At 40.7% G+C, this 21,487-nt stretch overlaps 1 protein-coding gene across 1 annotated transcript; it reads left to right on the top strand.

Annotated features, from left to right (window-relative positions):
- The first annotated feature begins 5,288 nt into the window (after positions 1 to 5,288).
- On the top strand, positions 5,289 to 20,257 carry LOC124122821. The gene is made up of 4 exons (XM_046485967.2): positions 5,289 to 5,416; positions 16,172 to 16,592; positions 18,230 to 18,379; positions 19,276 to 20,257. Exons 2-4 carry the CDS (start codon positions 16,175 to 16,177, stop codon positions 19,353 to 19,355), a joined length of 648 nt encoding a protein of 215 aa, XP_046341923.2. The 5' UTR covers positions 5,289 to 5,416; positions 16,172 to 16,174; the 3' UTR covers positions 19,356 to 20,257.
- Positions 20,258 to 21,487: the final 1,230 nt, after the last annotated feature.

Genomic DNA, 21,487 nt, shown 5'->3' with positions numbered 1-21,487 from the left:
GTTTATGAGATTTAACCCGACTGGAGAACAATAGGATGACGTCACCGGAGGTTTATAAAGTATATAATAGCGTATGTGTCGTAGGATTGGACAATGCAGACTCGTTTGTCCAGCCAAAATATAACTCAGAGCTGTCAGAAATAAAGTATGATCATGTAACCACTGAAGTTGTTAAATATTACTTCAGCTGTCATGTTGCAATGTTTTCATGAAGAAATGTAAAAACCCCATTCACTATATTCTAGCATCCTTTGCAGAGAGACTGCATTATGATGTGAAATACTAAAGTTCTCATTTGTATTGTGTGATCATGTCTATCAAGTTATCTCCCCTGCCGTTGGAATTATTATTTGGGTGACAGAATTAGATATGTCATATGTTCTTATTTTTGTATGTTACAGGCACATACAAAGGTTTTTTGTTAGGGGATTCAGCCTACCCCTGCAAAACCTACCTGATGACACCATTCCTCTCTCCAGCATCTAGAAGTCAAGAAAAGTATAACCGCTGCCAAGTCCGAACCAGAGTTTTAATAGAACAAAGCTTTGGCATCTTAAAGCGGCGATTTTCTTGTTTACATAGTGGCCTTAGAACATCACCAGAGAGGGCCTGTCAAATTATCACAGCATGTGTAGTACTTCACAACATAGGAATTGATAGAAAAGATATAATTAATTTGCATATATGGAATGGAAAAACTGCCAATGTCAATGTCAACATTGCTAATGACTGGAGTGGTGTTAATGTCAGAAATTACATGTGCCAGTCATTCTTCTCAGAAATCTATTTGATGTATGGAAGGGAAGATTTAGTCCCCATACCAGATGCTTGTTTTAACAATTGACTAAAATATTCATTCAGTAAGCAGATTCATCTTATGAACCAAGGTGTGAATTTGATGCATGAATAACTATGTGTATCATATGTGATTATATATACATATGTAATTGTGTACCAAAATGTTTGATTTGTGTGAGAGGATTTGTGCATTTTCATGTGTCCAGTTGATGTGGTATAAACCCACTGCCTCCACTGAAATGTATCAGTATAGATGCATCTACAGTAATGAGTGAGTGAGTGAGTTGGGTTTAACACCGCTTTTAACAGTATTCCAGTTATATCATGACGTGTCAGCTTAATGTGGGAGGAAAGCCCAAAGTGATGCAGGTCTCAGACATTTACCACTTCGATGAAACCCACGAGCACGGGTATGGTGCTGACAAACCTAGAAACATAATAAGGGCGAACCGGGATTCAAACCCACAATCATAGGTTTCTGGCGTGCCCAAGGGACCCAACTCTGCACAGCGAGTCGCGGCGCCTTAGACGACTGGGCCACCCGTGCCCCCTCTACAGTAATGAAAGATAAGAATATTTTTGTATGACTAAAATGGCCAACATTTATTGAAAAATACCTCCAAAAGTTTGGCATTTTTCATGTGAATGGACAGACAGACTGCACACATTCTTATGGCACCCTTCCACTTCATATCATAGCAGGGGATAATAAATAAATCCACAATAGTATTTCAAGTTCAACATTTATTCAGAGTAAAACATTGATAAAAATCAGATTATCTCCCTTATCAATGTTATCAAGATTACATCCATTCCAATAAAGTATTCAAATTGTTTTTGGGGCCAGACCAAACATATCAGTTGATTTGCAAAGATTAGCTTACAGGTAATGTTATTGAACTCAAGGATCAGGAAGATACCTGCTCATCATAACACAGGTTTTCGTTTCTCTTAAAGTAAGAGTACATTGAAGAAAATTGGCAAAAGTAGAGTTGAAAAAAGGCTTACATTCAGTTACACAAATTTAGGGCAAAACCTGAAAAAGAAGCTTGCCAATATTTACATGACTTATTCCAAGTAAGATAATACTAGACAGTGAATGACTGCATGTCATTAACTATTGTGTAAATTGAGGCCAGATAAATATTTATTACTTTATTACACGTTTACAAAAAAATATTGGTTTTTTTTCAAGAAGGCAGCCAGTAATTTGAGATTTTCAAGTCTCAGTCTCAGATTAGTTCCTAATGTTTGTTCAGGGGTATTTGCCAATTTGTTTCACATACTATAAAATGGTGTTAAAATGGCGACGTCCCAGTTGATGAAACAGTGAGTGAGTGAGTATGGTTTTACGCCGCTTTTAGCAATATTCCAGCAATATCACGGCGGGGGACACCAGAAATGGGCCTCACATGATGAAACAGTGAGTGAGTGAGTGAGTATGGTTTTACGCCGCTTTTAGCAATATTCCAGCAATGTCACGGCGAGGGGGGGGGGGGACACCAGAAATGGGCCTCACATGATGAAACAGTACATCAGTGTTTGATATACATGTGTATACTGTAGAAGTTGATTTTGGAAATATTGTATTGCAAGTTCTGATGTGATTTTTTTTTGTTGGTGTGTATTGAACTGGTTGCAAGCAAAAATGTGGAGGGAAAAATATTTGTGGTGAAAGGGCAGCTTGTATTTCTGCAAATACATACAAAAACATCTTGTTTTATACTATTGTTTGTTTGTTTGTTTGTTGTTTAACGACGCACTCAGCAATATTCCACCTATATGATGCGGTCTGTAAATTAATCGAGTCTGGACCAGACAATCCAGTGATTAACATCATGAGCATCGATCCATGCAATTGGGATCGATGACATCTATCAACCAAGTCAGCGAGCCTGACCACCCGATCCCGTTAGTTGCCTTTTACGACAAGCATAGTCGCCTTTTACGGCAAGCATGGGTTGCTGAAGACCTATTCCACCCCGGAATCTTCACGGGTCTTTTATTCTATTGACATCTGATTATAATGTCTTACCATTGTCACAAAAGGCACTTTCTGTTGATGTCACTGCCTCCAGGAGTGAAGCTGCAGCTGAATCCCCATCTACAGCACAATAAGTAACGCAACATCACCACATATGCAAAACACACATGCTATCGTGTGCAGATCCTACCTCTGATGGTTTCTACCTGTTTGACTGCACTGGCACTACTTTACATATTAGCCTTGAATAAACCTGTTGCCTGTAGACTGCAGGAGACGCCACCCAGTGAAATATTGTGTTGTTGATAAATGTGTTATGTAAACCTGACTTAAAATAAATCAGAACATAATGTCTACATTTTCAATAAACGGTTCCATCACTTAAAATACAATATGTTCATTATCAGTATCCTTTGACATTGTATCAATGGTCACGCATCTTTGTATAAATCATAATTGTATCAAAAAATGTTAGGACATGGTATCAAAATGTTATTTGAACAAGATGAGGACGTAAAAACATTACAGAAAGCGTAACACTTTAGAAAGTTATGTCTTTAGCTTGTTCAGCCAACAGTACGCAACTTATCTCCCTTGAGTGTCAGTTCCACAAGCTGACCTTTGGAGGGTTAGGCCTCCTTATTTCATCTGACTTTTCTTTCGCTGAACGAAGGAAAACTACTGTATGCATTGTGTAGGCACTTTTAACACAGACATTTTCAATAAACCCTTATAGTGAGTTATGAGTGAATAATTCAAGGGAAGATGGGAATATTTATTTATGCAAATAATGAAAACATTTATGAAATTGTACAAACAATAATAATTAGTAGCAAGTTGCATACAAAATACAATATACAGCGTCATTTGATATGTAAACATACATCTCTGTTTCAAGTAGCATATTGCTTCCTGCCCTCATCTGCAGATCTTCGCACAAAACTGTTTTTTTCTGGAATACAATTTGCTTCTTTTCAGTAAACAATTTTCACAGTTATGCTAAAATATTATGATATGTCATTCACAAATTTATCCAATATTTTGGAATTTTTTTTAAAATTCTCACTGATATGTAGATATACGTTTACTAAAATAGGCTACATTATGTCATTCATTTTCAACAACATCATCAACAAAGGCAGGTCCAGAATTTAGAAAATGGGTGAGTTTGGGGCAGTGTTAATTTATTTTAATGAGGGCTATGAATACGTGTAGCGGTGCACATGGGTCTGACAGTCTTGGCTGGGATGCGTGTAGACATGCATTGGTTCGCGTTGTCAAAGGCTCAGTGTACCCAGCAGGGTAATTCGATTTCCAACATATACTTAGATATAGACTAACATCTAGTCTCTGAAATGAAAATATCGTACATAAAAAAACAGTTGTTCAGTTATCTTAATAAAAATATAATAAAAAGGAGCCCAGTGACTCTCTTCATTTTCAGATACTGCAGTGATCTAGACTTGCCAAACATTATAGACTTGCATGGGCTGTATTTGATATATATTTATATCAGGGTCTGTGCCTGAAACTGCAGTGATCTAGACTTGCCAAACATTATAGACTTGCATGGGCTGTATTTGATATATATTTGTATCAGGGTCTGTAAGACAGACTAACTTAGATACTACATTCAATGTTACATCTGAATAATAATGTGCATCAACTTACGCATTTAGGACCTCGGTAATCTGCTCCCGATGACTGCTCCTTGTTTTTTGCGCCCATGCCACACCCCTTGAATTTTCCAAAACAGCGATCGTGACGCATATGTACTTCTTCAACAAGTAGCTCCCTCTCCCCCTCGGTCCAATTCGGCCTCCTCTTGTCACCATCGACATTAAACCGTCGCGTCTCGTACGTTGACACTCATGTGCAGATGGCAAAGTGTTTACGGTCCAGTGTTTACATTGAAAGCGGAAGTCAAATCTCGCGCCAAGGCCGCTTACATCGCATAAAAAAACTGAGATCGGACTTGAGTCCTGTGTTGAAAACTCAGCTGAGTTTTTGCCGAGTTTGATTTGAGAAATGCAGTTGAGTTATAAACTCAGCTGAGGTTTTTTTTTGCAAACTCAGTTTCAGATTTGAGTAAAAACTTAAGTTTGTTTCGAGAAATCGGGGCCTGACCTAGATTACACATGTATGGTTAGAACATGCAAAACAAAAGATGCATCAGCAATGTGCATAGAGTTATGATAGGCGTACAGAAATATCGAGAAATCGGGATCGATCCCCCGACCTTCCGCTCTTACAGGAATTCTATTTCCCTGTATAAACACCATCAGAAAATATAGTCTTTTTGTTAGATAATGAAATATTTCATATATTTCCTGCTTTATCGTAACCAATTATGCAAATAATGGCGATTCTGTAGATCACAAACAAGCGGTTTTCGTTTCAGGTAAACTTGATTCCCATCAGTAAGTTTCCAAACCGGAATTACCACGGGAAAAAGCACCCGCGTATAAACCCACTGCTGATATAGTATTTATAGTAACGCGTAATCGGCAATGTCACGTGATACGGAAGGGAATTCCCCGACTGGAGTATTCGGGAAGCATTCAGAGTCAAGTCGCTCGCCTCACACGAAGACAGCGCTACGTTGTCAACATCTCTGCCACTCCTCCGCCAAATGTAAGTTAATTTCAACTCATAGCATAATATTAGTGTTGACAACACTTTTAAATACAGTCGCATCGAACTTGAAGTCGCATTCGCCATTTTGTAAACTCCTCGAGCTGTGCGGCATCTTCTAGCTGTATGTGACGCAGTAGGAATGTGTACGACTTCAACTTCTAAATGGTTAGAAAATGTAATTGGGTTTGGCTGTTAAATGTACTTTAGATACTTTTCATACGAATATAGCGCCAAATCATTACTTACCGTATTCGACGTAATAAGCGCCCACGGCAATATTTGCTAATCATTGGCTAGTGAACAATCCCAAATAACACCCCTTCCGATTGATCAATGACTACACAAGACTTATTCATTCGTGTATAATACGCACCCGTGTGTTATAAGCACCCTTATATCTGTCGTATATAAACATTTCAGGGTGTCAGCATAAACCACGAAATTTACGTTCTTTCAAATCAGTTTTTTTTCATCAAAATAATTTTCTAATAAGAGCCCCTTATTTCTATTTTTGAGAGCTCCCTGGGCGCTTATTACGTTGAATACGGTATATGTGTCAATCTTTCTTTTCCCCAGTGAACTGAATGCGGAGTGACAAGTTTTTTAATGCATCCTTCAATAGTTACATCGCAACAAAACACAACAGGACACCTTTCCTTTATTACGTTTGAAATATATTTTCACTTTATACAGACAAATATTACTTGTTACTAATTATTGACTTGATGAAGTTATATATACAGCATGCCTGCTGTGAACACGCTAAGGCATATATACATGATTATCTCCCCTTATTTGTAAGAGCTTAGTGATGCATGTTGGGAGAAGGGCTGGGACGAGTCCAAATTTACATCCCAGGTACCCGACCCCTATTACCTGACCCTACCCAGGTACCCTCTGCAGGTCTCAAGAATTGGGAACAAAATGTCATTGGGAATTGTTTTACCGCAGACCTGGCCAAAACTATTCAGATACACGTATCTGATGATCAGATCATGCGTACACTGAAGTTGACTAAAGCTTTATCTTTATTCAAACATTTACATGTCAAAAGGAATGTGTGCATCGTCAGAAAGAAATGCAAACATTAGCGACTTGTAGTGTAACCACTGAGCTATAGTGAGTTTTTGCCATAAAACAATATATCACGTGACTAACCACAGGTCTGGGTAGTCCTGTGGGTACCCGGGTCCTACTCAGGACCCACCTGACCCGAGTACCCGAGTTACCCGTCCCAGCCCTAGTAGGTAGTGCAGATATCTATATTTCAAGCTACACTGAAGTCTGTGAGTAGGTCCATGTAGGTGTCAGTAACCGAGGACAGTCCACAGTGTCATGTTCATTATTCACATCATGTATTATTTATGGAACACCTCTGGCCCAGGGGGCGGTCGGGTAGCCTAGTGGTAAAAGCGTTCCCTCGTCACGCCGAAACACCCGGGTTCGATTCCCGACATGGGTACACTGTGTGAAGCCCATTTCTGGTGTCCCCCGCCGTGATATTGCTGGAATATTGCTAAAAGTGGCGTAAAAATCAAACTCACTCACTCACTCACCTCTGGCCCAGGGACTTACACATTCTACGGACAGAGTTGTCTTTCTTAGTTGTACAAGGTTCCGCTGATTATGGGGTCAAATCTCTCTTTTCCCCTGATTAAGATACTGGTTCTATCAGCAGCTTACCAGCAGAGCTCCAGATAACATTTTGAGCAATTGAGTTTTTACTCTTGGGTTTCTATTTTAATTGAGTTATCAAATTTAACATTGGATAAATAATATTTTTCACTCATCCATTCATCACTCTATTGGGGTTGTTTCCAAAATAAGTGAACAGTTTAAGATTTTAAAAAATGAAATATTTTTTAGATGAATATAACGGTTCTAAATATACAGGCTTGACTCAGAAAGTAAATTGACTCATAATTGTGATTTGGAATATAGCTCCGTTGTACGCAAGCTGAAAAAGCTCCATTGGGTATTTACGCGTGCTGATTTTATACATTTGAGTTTTTCATTTAATGCATACGTTTCTGTACCAAAAATAATTGAAAGTAATTGGGTTTTGAAAATGTTTGGGGAGTATTTTACGTAAATAAGCATCTAATCTGTAGCTCTGTTACCAGTGTTCATGGTTTTCACCAAAATGTTTAGATTTCTATAGTCTGTCAACAACCCCTGTCCCTTATGCTTTTTCCATATCACATTGAGGTTTACATAGAGTGAGGGGGCACGGGCGGCCCAGTTGTCTAAGGCGCTGCAGTTCGCTATGCAGAGTTGCATTCCTTAGGCATGCCAGAAACCTATGATCATGGGTGAAAACACAGAAAACAGATGTCGATTGAGCTGAGGTTGAGTTGTGCATTGTGCGAGTGTACCCCTCTGACAAGTGTAAATTGGCACGGCTCCCATGACGAAAAGCTATGAATTCACAATGCCTTTCAGAAAGTGGGCAAATGTAACAGATGTTATATTTGGGATAACACCTTTTAGTAAAGTACAGATTCTCGTACGTTTGGGGGTTGAGTCCCATCCGGGATTCGAACCCGTGGGAGCCGTGCCAATTGACACTCGTCAGAGGGGTACACAAAGTATGTGATCTAGACTACCAGTTGTCGGACTTTCATTTTAGTGGAAGCCTCGGTGGCTGAGTGGGTTAGATCGCTGACTTTGTGTGCTGGCGATTAGGTGCCTCACTCTGGTGGTGTGGGTTCAAATCCCGGATGGGACTCAACCCAAAAAATTACGAGAATCTGTACTTTACTAAGAAAGTGTTATCACAAATATAACACCTGTTACATTTGACCACTTTCTAAATGGCAATTCACACTTGATTTCTTATTCTCAGCTCCCTGGGGAGTATCGAACACAAACTGCCTTTGAGGTGGTAGAAGGTAAACAGTAGCATTACCATCTCATCCTACTGAGTACCCATTTGCTGGAGGGTGAACAGAGGCACATTTAGAACAAAGTCACTTGCCCAATGACACAACACTGAATAATAATCTAAGCATGTGTGCATTCAAATGAATTATTCCTTTAGAGTCAAATTGAGGAAAAATCAACATTTCATTAAAATTCATTAGGCGCTGGATAAAGTGATCCTCTAAAAAAATATTAATTTTGATACATGTCATCGTATCCCAATTACGAAGGTCAATGCTCCTGATGTCAATCACTGGATTGTCTGGTCCAAGCTCGATTATTGCCAGACTGCTGTCATATACATGTAGGTGGAATATTGCTGAGTGTGGCATTAAACAAACAAACAAAGCATGGCCCAGCTCTGTAGTTTAGTGGATTGAGCCTCTGCCCGGAGAGTGGAAGGTCGGTGGTCTGATCCCCAGCTCCGTAGTCTAGTGGATTGAGACTCTGCCCGGAGAGTGGAAGGTCGGTGGTCTGATCCCCAGCTCCGTAGTCTAGTGGATTGAGACTCTGCCCGGAGAGTGGAAGGTCGGTGGTCTGATCCCCTGCTCCGTAGTCTAGTGGATTGAGACTCTGCCCGGAGAGTGGAAGGTCGGTGGTCTCATCCCCTGCTCCGTAGTCTAGTGGATTGAGACTCTGCCCGGAGAGTGGAAGGTCGGTGGTCTGATCCCCAGATGCGTCAGCATCAAAAGATCTTAAAAAGGGTACCTGTTGCCAGGCATATTCAGCATTAGGGTGATAAAACAAGGACTGGTCGGCTCGGAGTCAGCACACTGTGTCTGGGTGGGGTATTCATGTTAAACTGCAGCATGGTATCTCAGTGGGCTAGCACCATAAACCGGTACAATCCTGGACTAGTACAAGCAGCCACATGCACACACACATGCATGCACGCCGCTATGTAAGAGCAATAATCTTGAATGCGACATTAAACCCATTTCACCTCACATTTGGGTGCACAAACAGGTATGGGCACATCAGATAGTTCGTCGAAATGCATTGAGCAACAATCTAGCTATATTATGTGGTGGCACGTGGTCCTGTGCACAGCACAAAGGTAAACAAATCAGGTGAAGTTAAGCAACGTCGGTCCAAGAGACTAGTTTGATGGGTGACCGCGTTTTGGCAGCTTGGCTCCAGAGAGTTTCTAGGGCTTCGGTCCTGCCCCACACTCAGTGCCACATGTTGTGTATCCTTAGGCAAGTGACTTTGTTCGAAATGTGCCTCTGTTCACCCAGCAGTGAGTGGGTACCTGGTAGGATGAAATGGTAATGTTAACCTTCTTCCGCCTCACAGGCAGCTCCGGGTGTATACTCCCAAGGGAGCTGAGAACGAAAATCAAGTCCATTACTCAAACTAATCCTGACTTATAATAACATTAACATTTCACGTCAGATGGTAATATCAAACGAAAATCTGCTTTAGCCACTCTGCTTAGTTTATACAAGGATTTATCAAGGCTTCCAAACAAGTGCCCTTGGCAGGCAAATTGGGAAAAAAATACTCTGTTCAAACTCGAGATTTTAATAGAAATCTTATTTCCTAAATTCAGTAATGTAACATTCTATTTCATCACTGCATACAAGGGTAAAATTAGGCCAGTGCGATAAAGCCTCCAGCTCTTTATTACTACTGTTATCATTGAAATACAAGAAATACTGTTATCATCTCCATTCTATTCTTGTCATTAGAGGCGATTAACGGGATGAGGTGGTCAGACTGGCTGACGCATGTCATCGAAAATCAATTGCGTGGATCGATGCTCATGATGTCAATCACTGGATTATCTGGTCCAGACTCGATTATTTACAGACCACAATCATACAGCCGAAATATTGCTTAGTGCGGCGTTTAATAACAAATTATTTTTTTTAAATATGCAATTTGAAAAACAAATTTTCTTTTTGAAGACTTGTATTGAAATATTTCAGATAGAGAAATCAATAGCACACAAGAACATGACAATAAGACAGTTTGACAGAAAATGGAAACAAATTGCAAATGAACTGTCTAGGTAATAATTTCTCTCTCTTTTTATCATGATTAGTTCCCACTACTGTGTTGTGGGGATATAGCTTGGCAGAGGGGCGGTCGGGTAGCCAAGTGGTTAAAGCGTTCGCTCGTCACGCCGAAGACCCGGGTTCGATTCCCGACATGGGTACAATGTGTGAAGCCCATTTCTGGTGTCCCCCGCCGTGATATTGCTGGAATATTGCTAAAAGCGGTGTAAAACCATACTCACTCACTTAGCTTGGCAGAAATAATAAACATGGCAATGTAGCCTGCTACTATCGCTACCTGCTGACCTGATATAGATATGTACACCAGTACCCTGGCCTGCTTTAATTTGCTCTCTTGTTGTATAGGTATGTAACATACACCTATAAGGATAAGATTACATGTCATGTGTCATTATGTGAAATATGTAACAATTACTACTGAATTGGATTGAAAAAAATAGAAAAATGTTTGACTTGTACTGAAAATGAGGGTTGTGCTTGTGTGCGGAGCAGAACTCGAAAACCATGAAATATTTCTGGATTAATCTTGCCATACATATCAGTCTAGTAGTGAACTGGTGCCTTTTGATGATTTGGGATTTTTAAAGGTTTTTTTGGTTTTAATGCGACAAGTAAGTTGGACTCATACTGAAAATGAGGGTAGTGCTCGTTTCCAGAATAGAACTCCATTACTGTTGAATATTTCTTGATGAAACTTGGTATACAGATCAGTCAAATGGTGAACAGGTGCCTTTTGATGATTTTGGGATATTGAAGAATACTGAACGGCATTATTTTGTCTTCATTGAACTGAAGGAATCCGATGGCATTGGACCAGAAGTTGCATATATAAAAAAAAAGGAACCAATCACTTTACGTACTGAAACCATTTCATATCAAGTTGACTTTTTTTACCTATATCAAAATATCAAAACATCTACATTACCAGGCACAACGTTAACTGCCGACACTGAACAATCCACTCCACAAAACTTCCTGACTGGTATTCATTGTATTTCCTGTTTATATGGACTTATTTTGGTTCAAATTGATGTGAAGGAAGGATGTGTGTTAACGTAAACAATGCTCTCATCTTGATTGAAGGAAATGTGTCAGATTGGGACAATTTTAAATTTCATGTTTTCATAAATGTAACTTCAAATGATTAGTGATAATATTGACCTCAGATCAAAAATAATTTTGAACATTTGTGACCCAGTGAGAAATTCTAATCCAGTTGTAAGCGATTATCCATGTCACAGAATGTAAAACACAGAGGAGGCATTTGTGACTGCCATTATGATCCAGGGGAGATAACTAAGTGTGCTTTAATGTATGTCCGTGTCCCATACTTGTGGGGGATATAGGAACAGACTCCGTCCTTCCGTCGGTCCATCCGTTCACTTCTTAAAGGGGAAATGTTTTTCAAAAACTATTTAAATCAGAGAAATAAAACTTAACACACTGGTGTTACTGGTCATTATCTCAAATGAGTTCATAAATTAGTGTCATAAATTCACTTTTTAACAGAGTTATGGCCCTTTGCTCCATGCTTTTCAACTAAGTGCATACAGTGTGAAATGTGGAGATCTTTTCTCAGAAACTACTGAAGAAACATGAATGAAAGTTTGCATGCTTATTTAAAAGACTAAGTTCGAAAATTGGCCCCGTCAATTCTTTTTTTACAGAGTTACATCCGTTAGTCCATGTGCACAATGTCTGCAATAAGCTAACCTATTTATCGAGACATGAGTGATTTTTTCTCTCCAGTCTTACAAACTGTTTTGCAATCCAGTCAAGTATCATAAGAATAAACCTCTGAAGATCCGGTTAGAATTGGTTTTCAGCAACCCATGCTTGTCTTAAGAGGCAACGATGCTTGTGAAAAGAGGCGACAAACAGAATTGGGTGGTCAGGCTTGCTGACTTGTTTGATGCATGTTATCATATCCCAGTTGCGTGGATTGATGCTTATGATATCAAGCACTGGATTGTGTTTTCCGGACTCGATTATTTACAGACCGCCGTCTTAGAGCTTGAATACTGGCGAGAGCGGCGTTTAACAACAAACAACAAACAACTAATCATTAATATTATATGTAATTAGTCTTTTCAGCCTTTTCTTTACCCTGAATTAAATCTTGAGGTAATGAATTATCAATATTATCGCTGTGACTATTATTATATGGTCCTATAACCTATGCTGGAATGTGGCTGGGTGTCATTTTACCCTAGACCCGGGAAGACCCAGGGTAGAATAGGTCTTCAGCAACCCATGCTTGCCGTAAAATGTGACTGTGCTTGTTGTAAGAGGCGACTAACAGGACCGGGTGGTCAGGCTCGCTGACTTGGTTGATGCATGTCAAGCATCCCAATTGCATGGATCAATGCTCATGATGTCAAACACTGGATTGTCTGGTCCAGACTCGATTATTTACAGACCGCCACCATATGGCTGGAATATTGCTGAGTTTGGCGTTTAACAACAAACAATCATTTTACCCAAACTGTGTGGATTGATGCTCATGATATGAATCACTGGATTGTCTGGTTGTGTACCTCGATCATTTGGCTGGAATATTGTTAAACAATAAACCAACAAAAGCATGTAAATTTGACAATGGGTTGAGTAACCCGGGCATTTAACTGATGTCTTCTGACCTTGGTCCTGCTCTCTCTCTCTCTCTCTCTCTCTCTCTCTCTCTCTCTCTCTCTCTCTCTCTCTCCATCCTGCATATCCAGCTATATGGCATGTAACTGATGACTTCTGACCTTGGTCCATGTCATCAAACAAGTCAACGAGCCTCCCCAGCAGATCCATTGGTCGCATCTTTTGACCAGTATATAGGTTGCTAGGGACCTATTCTAACCTGAACCCCCATGGGTTTTTTTTAATCACTCCACGGACACCGACATCTTGCCTGTCTCTTTGTTCCTAGCAGTTTTGAAAGGCGCTTCTGATGGTATTGTCCTGCGTGAAACTGGCTGAGCAAATGTCAGCAAATGCTGTCTGCCATGTTGTTTCTGGTACTTTATATTTACATTCGTCACCACTCGCCCCTTTCCGTAACATGCGAGAAGACTCGTCCCCCTATCGATGAATGTTATGTGCGATAATACTACTAACCAATCAGAATGCGCGTATGATTTCAAGTTCTTCGTCAAAGAATCCCTCAGAAATAATTTTTGATTTTACATATGTCTTGCATCTAAAAATACACCCAAGACACAGTTAAATGTCTTCAATCAAACTGTATAAATCCGCATGTCCAGATGTGCTTTAAATTGCATCTGAAATACATATAATATATTGGGAAATATGTGTGAACCATTACACAACGAGTTGACAATTGTTTTAAGTATGCCCGTTTGCGCTAAGACGAAACCCGGTCGCAAAAATGGCCATGAGAGGGGCACGAGTCGCTATTCGGCTTGTCCCGGAATAACACAAGTTGGTCACGAATGTTATATTTGGTCTAAGTTTGTGTAAAGAGGCAAGTAACGGGATCGGGTGTTCATGCTTTCTGACTTGATTGATACATCAGTTATCATGTTATCAATCACTGGATTGTCTGGCCCAAATTTGATTATTTACACACCGCCGTCATATAGCTGGAATAGTGCAGAGCGAGGCGTTAAACAACAAACAAACAAACTCAGTCACACATTAAGGGTTTTTACTGCAGTCCTTGATAGGACCATTACCGATTAAAATTTGTCAAAAGTCTGATCAAGATCCTGTGATTCGTGGTGGGAAATTCACAAACAATCAGATATTGTTCAGGAAGGGTCCCGATTCAGCAAACACGACCGAATCTGTCCCGACAGCGTTCCGATTCTCCCGAATGCGATCCGACAGATATCAGACAGTGAACCGACAAAGATGGTTCGCATAGCGGTAAGATCTGGACGCAATCTGGACTCAATCGACAAGAAACAGCAACGAACAATTCATGCCCGTTCATCACGACAGCGTCCAGATCCGCAGGACACCGTCCAGACAACACAAGGCATTGTTACGACTTCGATCTGATAAAGCAGAATCTGTCACGACATAGTCACGTTTGTCGAGTTTCTCGATTGTTACGGGACGCACCATACTATCGGGAGTACTTGGCCGACCTCTCTGGACCTTTCCTGATCCGTAGGACTCTGTTACGAACGTACACGACTGCATTCAGACACTGATAGGACATTCCAGACCAATGAGGATAGTAATCCGACTTTTTCACTTTTCGTGTCGTAGCGCTGTCTGATCTCAAATGGGAACCATAATCGGCTCTATGTGAACCTGGCCTTAGCCGAGTCAAGCTTGAGTTATCCATAGACCAAAGTGCATGATTCTAATTATGAAGACTGCAGAATGTCTGAGATATCCTTCCATCCAAACATTGTAGACACCGTAGTTCCTTGATAACACCTGATTAGTTGTTCAAATTGATTCCTAGTCACTTCCTCACTGGCGGAGCAGTTGCCTGTCTGGGGGGTGGCCAGTCCCCGTGTAGTTACACATTGTAGGTCAGCAGGCAACAGCAACTATTCTCACAGGAATGATGGACGAGCCAGGTTTTTGTCATGGTGCAGTGTGCGAAATTAAGCATGAAAGGCAGAAAGTACTTTTCATGGCCACGAGGCCAAAGAAAAAACTGTTACGTTGGGATCTTTTTTGTTGCATGACATTAACAAACTTATTCTGGGGGAAAAATGTCCTTGTCTGCAGGTTAAATGCCAGCAATTTATAAAAGTTCAGTAGAGTGCTGTGTTTGAAAAAGCTGCCTCACAGACTACTAGCCAAATGACGGTGACTTTTAAGTTGGGATAGTAACATTTCCGCAAAGCTGGCTCATTTGTCTAGTCAATACTTGTTTATTCTATGAATCATTGTGTCAGTTAAGGCATGTCAAAGCCTGTTGTCATTTTGTTTTCATTTTGTAGTTTATTGGAATTATTTGGGGCTACTAAGAAATGGTGAGGTTTTGCAACATTGTTCATGAACAAGTCCTCCTGGCCATGGGTCTTTGGAAACAAATTCCTACACTGGTTTAAACTGCCCCAGACAACCAAAAAGGTCTTATAATCATCCCACAGACACAAGAGGCATTGTATGCCATGTGCAGTTAAAATGTTCATTATTGGGAAAGCAGGTTTGATTTACTTGCCCTAGGTTTACAATTCAGAAAATAAAAAAAGTATGATGCAGATGGATGAAAACGACGTGGGAGGGGACCAGAAACATAATACTTGTTCTTGTTTTGGCCTAATGTTAAAACTTGAAGATTATGGGGGGGGGGGGGGGGCGGGGGTCCATAGATCAAATACCTTAGCAAAACAACACAAGGACCCCAGGACCTCTTTAGTTTCTAACACTGTGATGTCTACACCTGTTCATTGAGTTCGGGTATGAAATGAGCTAGTGCTACGTCTTACTTGTTATGTGAAGTGTTTCTGCCCCAGGATACGACGGTTTTTAGAAGGTAGGGAGTTAGAATGGCTTTCTAGTTCTTACTAGGGGAACAGGCGCCCCAGTCGTCTAAGGCGCTGCAATTTGCTGTGCATAGTTGCTTCCATTTGGTACGCCAGAAACCTATGATCGAGGCTTTGAATTCCACTTCGCCCCAATTAGGTTTCTAGGTTTGTCAGCACCATACCCGTGTTCATGGGTTTCCAAAAAGGGGTAAATGCAGAAACATCATCACTTCGGGTTCCTCCCACAGTAGGCTGACACACCATGATGTACTAGAATACTGTTCAAAGCGGCGTCAATTGTGCAGATTTGATGGACACGTGGAACCCTGTATATATTATGATATATATATTCCTGTTTTTATCAGATTATGGGGAATGAAGACAAACATTGCTGCCCAAACTGTAACCAGGAACATGTGTTCTCCGTCACAATAAACTACCAGCATGACATCTATATTCTACAAGTGCCCCCGAATCATGCCCTCCGCATCAACACCATCCTACACATGTACGAGGAGCACGAGCCCCGCCCCGTTCAACCGGAACCTCCTCCAGGGTTGAAGGTCAGAGTGGAGTCCACCGAGATATCGTCCAGTAGTGAGAAGGTTGTTGTCCGACACAATATCTGGATCGAAGAGGTTCCACTCAATGCAACCACAGTCGATGTGCATCTGTATGTGAAGAAGAAGATCCCCAACAACATGAGATACCCGGATGCACTTGTAGTTCTTGAGGATGGACTGTTGACGGAGTCCCCTCGTATTGGACAGAAGGATGTGATCGAAGGTATGTGTGGTATAATGTCTTCAAATCCAGATATATATATGTGGTTACTCAGAAGTACTGTGTATTGGCAAATTAATTGTATTGCAATATTTAAGAAGTAAACGATCGTGGTCGTTGTTTATCATACAATAAACCGGTGCAGGTCGAATAAACCATGATGGCGCGGGGATTTTATTCTCCTTGCAGTGTTTAATTGTACGACCACAAGTCGTTTATGTCTTATATGAGATATCGAGATTTTGTACAGCCTCTTTAAGGATGTTGATAAAATGTACAAGCTTAAAGAATATTTACCCACATTTTAAAAATGATGACTCCCTGAATAGAATACGTCCTCAGAAATGTCGGAAAGTCCATTTTACGTTCTATAATGTTAAATATAACGTGTGACGTCATTTCTGGAGATTCGAACATACGCTCGCATCTTGATGACATCGTAATTGGGCGATGTTATTTTTTATAGCGAAGTGTCTAGTAAGTTGGTCCCCATAGATGTAGCTGGGCGCCACAGGTCAACTCCGTAGCCGAACAGAGATATGACCATTGGTAATGGTAGAAAAGACACAGTGACAATTGTGAGAATATCCATCTTCCCGAGGCAAGAGAGTTAACAGACTTTAAAAGTCCAGTTTCCACCCTTGCCGATTCAACAGGGCAGGAATTCCTGGGCTCGAACGTAGCGCCACCAGTGGTTATTACAAGTTACGTTCCTTCTAAGTCTCTCCTATGGACCAATCATATTTCACCTCTCACATCACATGCATTTGTTTCAAACCAAATGGCGGCGCCCAGTCAAGACGATCTGATCGATAATCAAGATGCATATTGTAATAAGACGGGTCTTACATCGCGAAGTGCATCAAATCATGTGAGCACCTTGTTTAACAACATGAAAAGATTTGAAAAAAATAATTTAATATCTGTTGACAACGAGTTGGCGGTGCACATGCTTTGCAAATCCTGCAATCGACTGAAACCTGCATGATAGTTTACGAACCGGATTTCGATTCCGTTGCGGGATTTTGATTGGACTATGCCAAGAATCCATTATACCAGCCTAGTTGGGCAAGGGTGGAAACTGGACTTTTATAGTCTGTTAACTCTCTTGTCTCCGTAAGATGGAGAATATCTGGCTGTACACAATTGTGATATCTCATACAAGAGATAAACGACTCATGGTCGTTTTAAAATCCTAAAATAGACAACAACCACAAGTTGTTTATTTCATAAACATAACTTCACAATGCAGATAAAGTGATATGTAGAATCATATTGAAACATTGGTCAGATATATTTTAAAAAAGGGGACACGGGTTGCCCAGTTGTCTAAGGCGCCGCGATTCGCTGTGCAGAGTTGCGTCCCTTGGGCACGCCAGAAACCTATGATTGTGGGTTCGAATCCCGGTTCTCCCCGATTATGTTTCTAGGTTTGTCAGCACCATACCCGCGCTCGTGGATTTCACCGAAATAGTAAATGTCTTAGACCTGCATCATTTCGGGCTGTCCTCCCACATTAAGCTGACACGCCGTGATATAACTTGAATATTGTTAAAAGCGGCGTTAAACCCAACTCACTCGCTCACACACTATTTTAAAAAACTGCAGTCACCTCTAGCCTCTTGTTAAATGTTTTTCAGAAAGCTTCCCTTTTGGAAATTCCCAAGGACAGAGGAGGGTGGACATCATTAGGAATACAAGGTCCAGCATTGACCACCGTCCAACACCACCACCCAGACGTCCAGCCAAGGCAGATCGGTCTCATCTGCTGAAAGAGCTGGATGCCTTGAGTGAGTTTGGGTTATAACAGGAGCATTTAAAGGGGGGTTGGCTGGAACCAATCAGCGGTCCCAGCCAGTCTGATTCAAGTCATTCACATTTGTCGACTTGCTCCATTTTGGAATGTATATCCATCTAGAAGTAAGTGAATACACTAATTACATAGAGGCAATGTCCTAGAGACTCAGCAGTGCTCCAGTTAGATGCCGTATCGACGTATTGTAGAGATGACAACTAGTCAAATACAGACCGATTGAAAATAGCAACTGTATCAAATATGTGGACCAACAATACTATACGCTGTAGTGTCTAAATAGACAAAGTAGGGTAACAATTGTTCTCCAAAACGTTCTTCAAAACATCGCTACACTCATGTTTACCGTATTTGGCATTACCTTCGACTTCAACAGGAAATAGCTATAGGTCCTTTTGTGTCAGCAGCAAATGGATTTCCTCCTAATCCTGCATTGTCATTGACTGATAATACCACTCTTGAATTCTCTCATCTTGGTTATGTTTTCATTACTTTGGCACCGAAATCTAATGCTTGCCGTAAAAAGCGACTATGTTTGTCATTAGAGGCGACTAACGGAATCGGGTGGTCAGACTCGCTGACTTGGTTGATGCATGTCATCGATCTCAATTGCATATATCAATGCTCATGATGTCAATCACTGGCTTGTCTGGTCCAGACTCGATTATTGACAGACCGCCATCATATAGCTGGAATATTGCTGAGAGCGGCGTTAAACAACAAACAAACAAACACACAAATCACGTACACGATGACTTGAAATGGACTCCAGCTAAGACAGTGCCTCCTACTTTCATGTTTTGTTAGTATGATCATGTTCGTTTAGCCTGATGTGCAAAATTTCTTTCAAATGTTTCTTCTCCAATTTTCCAGGCAAGATCGTGGACTGGGTGGATGCAGTGTCCAGAAAATACAAGTGTCCCACTTTAGCTGACCAGAACCAGAACCAGTGAGCAGAGGAAGCACCGATAGAGGAATGACCGTAGGTCATCAAACTAACCAAAGTCCATCACACCACCTGTTCATGGAAACCGCCAGGCACTCCCACACTCCCTGGAATCACTCTTACCTGTTCAAGGTATTACGCGGGGGAGTGGAAAGGTCTTGTCTATGATTAGTGGTCTCTTGATCAATGGAACTGTCAATGCATCACACTTTTCCACGGCTGGAGGACAATATATTGATAACAAGTTGAAATAAGAATAGTAACTTTAATGTCATACCATCCTTCTAAATTGATCAGACAGGCATACCGATGAACCACATGTCGGTAAGTCCTTCTGGGCAACCTAGGAAACGGTGGCCTTACTATTGCAATAGTTTGACACTAGTGTTAATGGCTATTAAAAAACTCTTGCAGTAGCAATAAATTTCAATAGTCAGCCCTGTGGTAAATACTAAAGGACCTGAGCCTGCTTTGATGCTTTGTTGATTTTGTTATATCAAATATATATATAAATAGGCAGGTTTTTTTGTAAATATGAGACATTTTGTATTTCTTCACATAAATTGACATTATACGTGTATAGCTTGAAGGGTGCGATGCGTGCTTTTTTCTCCACTGCACATAGTGCAAGCTGCCGTTAACGTACTCACTGCACAACCGATAAATTGTCTGCACAACATACTTTACAGGAAAATTATAACAAAAAGACATGATCTTTGAAAATGTTAGTTACTCATCATAGGACATGTTTGTTATATTTCACTTTAAGTGTCTGTGTTTTATGATAAGTTGGGGGCACGGGTGGCCAAGTCGTCTAAGGCGCCGCTACTCGCTGTGCATAGTTGCGTCCCTTGGGAACGCCAGAAACCTATGATCGTGGGTTCGTATCCCGGTTCACCTCACTTATGTTTCTAGGTTCTTGCTCGTGGGTTTCACTGAAGGGGTAAACATATGAGATCTGCATCACTTCGGGCTGTCCTCCCACATTAAGCTGACACGCCATGATATAACTGGAATACTGTTAAACGCGGCGTTAAACCCAACTCACGCACTCACTATACATTAAACTTCAGTATAACTGTAATACATGATCACAATCACCTCATAATATTAAAATTAAAAACACGTTTGGCATAATATACAGTACATCAACCCACTACACTTTCTTTTATATTTATATTCTGCCCCTCACTCTATGCTGTTCGAAAATTGCATCTTAACTTTTTTCTATGCTTAATTTCTGAGGATGTCTGTGATGGTGTCTCACTTCACGACAGCTTTTCAAGGTTTGATCTCGCAGTACATCTACATTGTGTGCTGGTATATCTGTATCAATAGCATCAGCTCCTTGTGTCTCATCTTCACTGGCTCTGTGACCGATTTCACATTATTGTATTGGGAAAAGGAAGACAGTTTCAAATGATTTCTATCTGACATCTTATAATGCTTTATAATTGTATAATCTTCTGTCTGATGTCTGTATGTATAATCAAAACTATCAAGAAATCACGTGGACACATATTGTCAGAGAGCCATTTTGTTCTGCAGCTCTTGGAAATACTGCAATGTTCAGCTTTCATGTTTAACCTCAAGCGTAAACCAAGTCAGTGTTTTGGTTGTCATTTTCTGTTTTTGTTACAGGAACTAATGTGTATATGAATGAATGACAAAGAGGTAGTTCATGACTCATTTGTATACAGCGAAGACTGTGTACATAAACAGCATGACATCATCCGAAATGAAAGGCACTTTATTTCAGTTTGTTTCTATGATGTAAACATGGCATGATTTGTTACATGTCGTTAGTCTGGGAAATAGTTTATGGACTGAAGCTTCACAAGTTGTTATTAACCTGTACCAATGTCAGTGGGAAGACACACACTGGATTGATATAAATACTTGCTTCATTACCTGCCTCTGAATCTGAATTGTTGGACCAGACAATCCAGTGATTGACACTGTGAGCATCGATCCACGCAAGTGGGATCGATGACAAGCATCAACCGAGTCAGCGAGCCTGACCACCCGATCCCGTTAGTCGCCACTTACGACAAGACCTTTTATTCCCCGGATCTTCACGGGCCAACTTTAATCTGTTTGGATCAAGGCTCATCATGTCAGTAATTTGATTTTCCAGTC

Source organism: Haliotis rufescens, unplaced genomic scaffold (assembly GCF_023055435.1).
Source record: "Haliotis rufescens isolate VD_foot unplaced genomic scaffold, xgHalRufe1.0.p SCAF_14, whole genome shotgun sequence".
Classification (NCBI taxonomy): domain Eukaryota; kingdom Metazoa; phylum Mollusca; class Gastropoda; order Lepetellida; family Haliotidae; genus Haliotis; species Haliotis rufescens.
This window is presented reverse-complemented; position numbering and strand designations above follow the sequence as displayed.